This window comes from Gadus chalcogrammus, chromosome 15, assembly GCF_026213295.1.
Source record: "Gadus chalcogrammus isolate NIFS_2021 chromosome 15, NIFS_Gcha_1.0, whole genome shotgun sequence".
NCBI classification, from domain to species: domain Eukaryota; kingdom Metazoa; phylum Chordata; class Actinopteri; order Gadiformes; family Gadidae; genus Gadus; species Gadus chalcogrammus.
The window spans coordinates 8,144,585-8,152,084 of record NC_079426.1 but is presented as its reverse complement, the minus strand read 5'-3'; the positions used below and the strand labels follow the sequence as shown (position 1 = coordinate 8,152,084).

Here is a 7,500-nt window from a genome sequence, read left to right as displayed (position 1 = left end):
TGATTTATTCCCCAGACGATGACCCGGAGATGAGGGAGCTCGCTGCCCTCGACATCCAACATGGCCGCCAACACGTCCAGGCTCTACAACACATGGTACACACCCACGCACACAAACACTCACTCACTCACACTCACTCAATCACACGTATACATACATACATACATACAACACACACACACACCCACACACACACACACACACACACACACACACACACACACACACACACACACACACACACACACACACACACACACACACACACACACATTCACACATACAAACACTCTTTCCCACTCCCTCCCTGTCACCCAATCAGATCATGGAGCTGATCGTCCCTGATGAGGAGGTCGATCTCTGTGACCTGGTCCTGGAGGTCACGGCAGGGGTCGGAGGTCAGGAAGCCATGTTGTTCACAGCTGAGGTGAAGGTTTCATGATGATGATGATGATGTCTTGACCCCGGGTAGCAGGCGTTCTGACGGTGTTCTCGTCATCAGGTGTTTGAGATGTACCTCGGCCTCAGCAGACACCTGGGCTGGAGCTTCGAGGTCCTGGAGTACATGAGCAACGACCTAGGTAGGAGGGAGGAGAGAGGAGGGAGGAGAGAGGAGGGAGGAGGGAGGAGGGAGGAGGGAGGAGAGAGGAGGGAGGAGGGAGGAGAGAGGAGGGAGGAGAGAGGAGAGAGGAGAGAGGAGGGAGGAGAGAGGTGGGAGGAGGGAGGAGAGAGGAGAGAGGAGGGAGGAGAGAGGAGGGAGGAGGGAGGAGGGAGGAGAGAGGAGGGAGGAGGGAGGAGAGAGGAGGGAGGAGGGAGGAGAGAGGAGAGAGGAGGGAGGAGGGAGGAGAGAGGAGGGAGGAGAGAGGAGGGAGGAGGGAGGAGGGAGGAGAGAGGAGAGAGGAGGGAGGAGGGAGGAGAGAGGTGGGAGGAGGGAGGAGGGAGGAGGGAGGAGGGAGGAGAGAGGAGGGAGGAGAGAGGAGGGAGGAGGGAGGAGAGAGGAGAGAGGAGGGAGGAGGGAGGAGGGAGGAGGGAGGAGGGAGGAGGGAGGAGAGAGGAGGTACGAAGGAGGAGAGAGGAGGGAGGAGGTAGGAGGGAGGAGGGAGGAGAGAGGAGGGAGGAGAGAGGAGGCGGGTAGGAGGAGGTTGGAGGGAGGAGATAGGATAGAGGAGGTAGTAGATAGTAGAGAGGGGGGAGAATGGACAAGGGGAAGAGAGGAGGGAGGAGGGAGGAGGGAGGAGAGAGGATGTAGGAGGGAGGAGAGAGGAGGTAGGACATCGGGACCAGAGAGATGGGTAGGAGAGAGGAGACTACCGTCTCCTCTCTCCAAGTAGTGTGTGTGTGTGTGTGTGTGTCCAGGGGGTCTCCGGAGGGGCTGTGCTGGTATCAGCGGTCCCTGCAGCTACAAGAGGATGAAGTTCGAGGCAGGGGTCCACCGCGTGCAGAGGGTCCCCAGGACGGAGAAACAGGGACGCACACACACCAGCACCATGACTGTGGCCATCCTCCCCCACCCCACACAGGTACCCTCACCCACACACACACACACACACACACACACACACACACACACACACACACACACACACACACACACACACACACACACACACACACACACACACATACACACACACACACCAGCACCATGACTGTAGCCATCCTCCCCCTCCCCACACACACACAGGCACAACCACACATATTCACATTAACATTTTAACATTTGTGTGTGTGTGTGTGTGTGTGTGTGTGTGTGTGTGTGTGTGTGTGTGCCCTGAAGATCACCTTGACAATCCACCCGAAGGACCTGCGGATCGAGACCACGAGGGCGAGTGGCGCCGGAGGCCAAAGTGTCAACACTACAGACAGCGCTGTCAGGATAGTTCACCTGCCCACAGGTATTCTAGCCCAGCCCCGCCTCTAGCCCCTCCTCTGGCCCCGCCTCTAGCCCCGCCCCTAGCTCACCTGCCCACAGGTATCCTAGCCGGCCTCGCCTCTGGCCCTGCTTCTGGCCCTGCCTCTAGGCCTGCCCCTATTGGTCGACAGCTACCCCAGTGTGTGTGTGTGTGTGTGTGTGTGTGTGTGCGTGTGCGTGTGTGTGTAGGCACGGTGGCAGAGTGTCAGCAGGAGCGCTCCCAGCTGAAGAACAGGGAGATGGCGATGAAGGTCCTGAGGGCGCGGCTCTACGCCTGCCGGCTGGAGGAGGAGACCAGCCGGCGCTACCTGGCCCGCAAGATACAGGCACGCACACAGACACACGCACGCACGCGCGCGCATGGTCACACACACCCCATTCATACATCCTCCTATCAGACTACTGATCAGTGATGTCCAACCTATTCGAGGCTGCAGACCATAATAGACCATATATATGGATGGATGGATGGATATAATAATATATTCCGACGACGGACGTTCTCATCCTTCTGGAGCTGCAGAGCAGTGAAGGTGTGTTCTCCTGCCCCACAGATCGGGACCAAGGGCCGCTCGGAGAAGATCAGGACCTACAACTTCCCCCAGGACCGCATCACGGACCACCGGCTGGGGCGCAGTGTGCATCACGTCGAGGACTTCATGTTGGGGGAGGGGCTTCTGGAGGAAATGAACTCTGCCCTCCAGGAATTCTCCAATCAGGAGTCTCTGCTGGAACTCCTGGGAGAAAATGTATAAAACCCCTTAATCCTAACCCCAACTTTAACCACTCCCCATAACCCTAACACCAACCCTTAACCCTGACCCTAACCTTAACCCCTCACTATAACCCTAACCCCAACCCTTAACCCTGAACTCTAACCCCTGACCCTTAACTCTGACCCCTAACCCAACCCTAACCCCTTTCCCTTAACCCTGACCCCTGACCCTAACCCTATCAAATCCTCATTAGATAACATAATAGCAGTAATATGTAAGGTCATGTTCAATGTCAGATTACAATCAGAAACGGTGTGTGATTCAACATGCTGCTGCACTGTCTGGGTCACCTTCTGTCATGTATTAAAACCACAGACTTGGCCTAAAGATTTAACTTTACTCTGCTGTCTGAATGTCTTCATGGCCGACGGGACAAAGGTGAGACTCGCATGTTGAAATAATAACATGACTATCGATTAACTAACAATATCCCCATAATGGGAATTTTGGCTAGTAGATCAAAGGGTTCTTCAGGCTGGCCAATAGATCATAGTGTTATTCAGGATGGCCAGTCGGTCAATATGTCCGCCATATTGGAGCGGTCGAGACCGTAAACAAATAAGGAGCAGAGCTTCGGGTTTTCTAGATAAACGGCGATCTAACGTTGACATTTCTCAACCGATTCCAAGACGTCGTTTTTATCCAAGGCTTAATGATGTACGTGGAGTAAATCTTTACTGATGATAAACACCAACTATATTTAACATGTCTTTATAATTTTATTGAATGAATAGAAAAACGACTTAATAGTACCTCTTCAGGCTGGCCAGTAGATCTCAGAGTTTTCAGGCCGGCCAGTAGATCACAGAAATGTGCAGAGCGGTCGGGTGGAGCTCGGAGGCTAACCGAGCTAACAGCTGTGGATTATATTTGTACTTTATTTGATATTGATCTGATATTTCTATGATGTTTTTATGATATTTTGAGTTAGAGGACCGGGAGCAGCAGACATTTAGACCCCATAATATATAGCATAATATATAAATACATATATGTGTATGTATGATATATTATAACATAATACTGGAATGAACGGAGCGGAGCATATAGGTTAGTACACAGTATTATTATAGACTTCTATAGTATATACAAGGATACAGTATTATTAAAGAGTACTATAGTATACCAGTACCCAGTATTATTACAGAGTTCTATAGTATGTATACAAGTACACAGTATTATTGCAGAATACTATAGTATATATACAAGAGTACTAGTATATATACAAGTATTATACAAGTATTATTCAGTATTATTAGAGTACTAATAGCATACTATAGTATATATTGAGGATAGCTTTATATAGGATAGTATATAGTACTATAGTATGTACGATTGTATATATTATAGAGTACTATAGTATACAGTATAGAGTACTGTAGCATATATTGAGGGTAGCAGACTGGAAGAGACCCATGAGGACAGGAGACCTCGATATGGCGAGCGAACCGATCATCCTCAATGTGTATGACATGGTGAGTAGTACTGTGTATGTCATGTTTAATATAGTACTGTGTATGACATGGTGAATGTAGTGCTGTGTGTATGACATGGTGAGTAGTACTGTGTGTATGACATGGTTAATGTAGTACTGTGTGTATGACATGGTGAGTAGTACTGTGTGAATTACAGGGTTAAAGTCGTACTGTGGGGATGACAGGGTTACTGTAGTAATGTGGGGATGACAGGGTTAATATCGTACTGTGGGGATGACAGGGTTAATGTAGTAATGTGGGGATAAAGTAGAAAGAATGTCTCGTTGTTTGGTAACAAAATGTTCTCACTTTACCACAACATTCATCTGCTTCAAACCTCAAAGCTAAATCAAGTCATATTGGTCAGACTGTTGACTCTCTCTCTCTCTCTCTCTCTCTCTCTCTCTCTCTCTCTCTCTCTCTCTCTCTCTCTCTCTCTCTCTCTCTCTCTCTCTCTCTCTCTCTCTCTCTCTCTCTCTCGCTCGCTCGCTCTAAGTAGATTTTCTGGTCAGCTCTAAGTGCTTTAGCCTAATCTACACACACTATCTACACAGCAATGCGCACACACACACACACACACACACACACACACACACACACACACACACACACACACACACACACACACACTGGACTCATTGATTTAAAAGTGTGTAACAGTAGTAGTGTACATAAGGTTTGTGTTACAGTAGTGTACATAAGGTATGTGTGCAACAGCAGTAGTGTACATAAGGTATGTGTGTAGTAGTGTGTAACAGCAGTAGTGCACATTATATGTGTGTAATGTATAACATATAATCAATGCAGCTTGCATTATATAACACAATATGGAAGCATGCAAAAAATAGGTTTCAGTATTTTCTTTCTAATCTTTATTTTTTATGTAATTAAAGGAAAAGCTGCTCTTGAATTAGAAGGAGTTCTTGTGTCTGGCTGTGAGTTTGCATGCTATGCATAGGATGACAAATCAGATTGGCCAATGCACAAAAATTATCCCTCTATGGCGAACAGAATGTTGCAGCAGGCAAAAAATAAAATAAAATAAATAAATATATTTTTTTAAATTCCGATTATTAATTGATTTGCATAGAGACAGAATCGTTCTAGCGAGAATTGCGATGCATCGAAGTATCGATTGTTTTTCCCACCCCTATATACTATCAGTATGTGTGTAGTAGTGTGTAACAGCAGTTGTGTACATTATTTGTGTAGTAGTGTGTAGGTGGTTGACTAGCTAATAGGATTAGCCGTGTCAGACAGCTATCTCTTTAAGAGGCTAACACCTCTCCATGCAGGTCATCTCTCCAGGCTAAATTAACCTAATTAATACCTAAACTAGCCATCTCTAACCTCACACCTTAAATCACCATAGGTTAGATATGGTTAATTTAGGTACTCGATTAGAGATGGTTTAGGTAGATTGGAGGCAGTATTTGTCTTAGGGTTATGGTTTAGGTTAGAGGTTTGAGACAGTTTTGGTGTTAGGTGATGGTTTAGGTAGTAGGTTAGAGGTTAGAGGCAGTATTGGTGTTAGGGTTAGAGATGGCTTAGGTAGTAGGTTAGAGGTTGGAGGCAGTGTTGGTGTTAGGGTAACAGATGGTTTAGGTACTCAACCAACCCCGCCCACCACCTCTTCACACTGCTATCCTCTGGCAGACGCTACAGATCTGCAAAAGCACACACCACCAGACTCAGAGACAGTTTCATTCCTGTAGCCATCCGCACTCGAAACACAAACTTGTAATTCCCATACCTGGAACATAAATAACCCCCCAGAATCATTCTAGCACTTTAAGACTGACACAGCTGTTAAGCCTATCCTTTTAATAATCTTTTAGCCATGTCTATTATTTATAATACGTATTTTTATGAATTGTATGTTGTCTTTGCCCTGTGGCACCAAGCGGAGCTGCGCTCCAATTTCATTGTATGTTTCTGCTTCAATGACGATTAAAGTTCAATCCAATTGAATTCATTTCAGGTAGTAGGTTAGAGGTTCGAGGCAGTGTTGGTCTTAGGTAAGCGATGGTTTTGTTTCGAGGTTCAAGGTTCGAGGCATCGTTGGTGACTCTGTCTCCCTCTCTAGTACTGGATCAATGAGTTCACTTCCTCCCTCGGTATCGGTGTCTTCCACTCTGGGATCGAGGTCTACGGCCGAGGTACGTTATTAATCATAAATTATCATATTAATTTCTTATATAAATATATTAATATTAAGGTATGGTATATCATCATACATTACTAAGCATAATAACATTGTACCACACAAGGTTGTAACACATAGCTGTGTATATATACATATAAAGAATGTACTCTATGTTGTAGCCCATGGTGATACGTTGGTCACATAGTGTACACAATTCTGTCTCGCTGGTCATGTGGTTGATGTGGTTGATGTGCGTTTGTTCAGAGTTTGCCTATGGCGGTCATCCCTACCCGTTCTCGGGGGTGTTTGAGATTACTCCGGGAGACGCAACAGAGCTCGGTGATACCTTCAAATTCAAGTTAGTACAACCTGCCATCACTTACGTCTCCCATGTTCACTATACGTTCACTATACGTTCACGACACGTACACTACACGTTCACTATACGTTCACTACGTCCCATCTTCACTACCGTCCACGTTCAACACCTCACTACCTCCAACGTTCACTACCTCACTACCAGCCATGTTCACTTCCTCCCACGTTCTCTACCTCACTACCTCCCACGTTCACTACATGTTCACTAACTCACTACCTCCAACGTTCACTACCTCACTACCTCCCACGTTCACTACCTCACTACCTCCCATGTTAAATCCCTCCCATGTAAATATTTTTAAGTGAGTTTTTGCATGTCAAATGATGGTCTCTCTCTCTCTCTCTCTCCCCCCCCCCTCTCTCCCTCTCTCTCTCTCCCTCTCTTTCTCTCCCCCTCTCCCTCTCTCTCCCTCTCTCTTTCTCTCCCTCTCCCTCTCCCTCTTCTGCTCTCTCCCTCTCCCCCTCCCCCCCTCCCTCTCCTTCTCCCTCTCTCTCTCCCTCTCCCTCTCCCTCTCCTTCTCTCTCTCTCTCAGGGATGCTATGGTCCTGGGCCGGACTGACTTCAGGGAGGAAGACGTGGAGCGGATCGTGGAGGAGATGGGGAAGGAGTATAAAGGCAACTCATACCATCTGATGCACAAGAACTGTAACCACTTCTCCTCGGCCCTCTCTGAGGTGTGCTCCCGTCTATAGTCCTTCAGTCTCTGTACCTCCTTCCTCCTCCTTTTCTATACCTCCTCTCTGCCTCTTCTCTACCTCCTCTGCACCTCTTCTCTACCTCTCACCTACTCTCTCTTCTCCACCTCTTCTACC

The 7,500-nt window shown here is 47.5% G+C and overlaps 2 protein-coding genes across 3 annotated transcripts in view; both read left to right on the top strand.

Moving 5' to 3' along the window:
• mtrf1l (mitochondrial translational release factor 1-like) overlaps positions 1–3,891 on the top strand; it is a 4,857-nt gene extending 966 nt beyond the window's left edge. The window contains exons 2-8 of the mRNA XM_056609401.1: positions 16–95; positions 323–427; positions 503–581; positions 1,357–1,520; positions 1,778–1,895; positions 2,102–2,238; positions 2,467–3,891. Coding sequence (XP_056465376.1) covers positions 16–95; positions 323–427; positions 503–581; positions 1,357–1,520; positions 1,778–1,895; positions 2,102–2,238; positions 2,467–2,667 — 884 coding nt within the window. The 3' untranslated portion in view covers positions 2,668–3,891. The remainder of the gene's footprint in view (positions 1–15; positions 96–322; positions 428–502; positions 582–1,356; positions 1,521–1,777; positions 1,896–2,101; positions 2,239–2,466) is intronic.
• A 35-nt stretch (positions 3,892–3,926) lies between these two features.
• The window catches only part of LOC130404584 (deubiquitinase DESI2-like), a 3,978-nt gene continuing 404 nt past the window's right edge, over positions 3,927–7,500 (top strand). For both annotated transcript variants that reach the window (XM_056609399.1, XM_056609398.1), the window contains exons 1-4: positions 3,927–4,163; positions 6,250–6,322; positions 6,574–6,667; positions 7,221–7,373. In XM_056609399.1, coding sequence (XP_056465374.1) covers positions 4,104–4,163; positions 6,250–6,322; positions 6,574–6,667; positions 7,221–7,373 — 380 coding nt within the window. In that variant the 5' untranslated portion in view covers positions 3,927–4,103. The remainder of the gene's footprint in view (positions 4,164–6,249; positions 6,323–6,573; positions 6,668–7,220; positions 7,374–7,500) is intronic.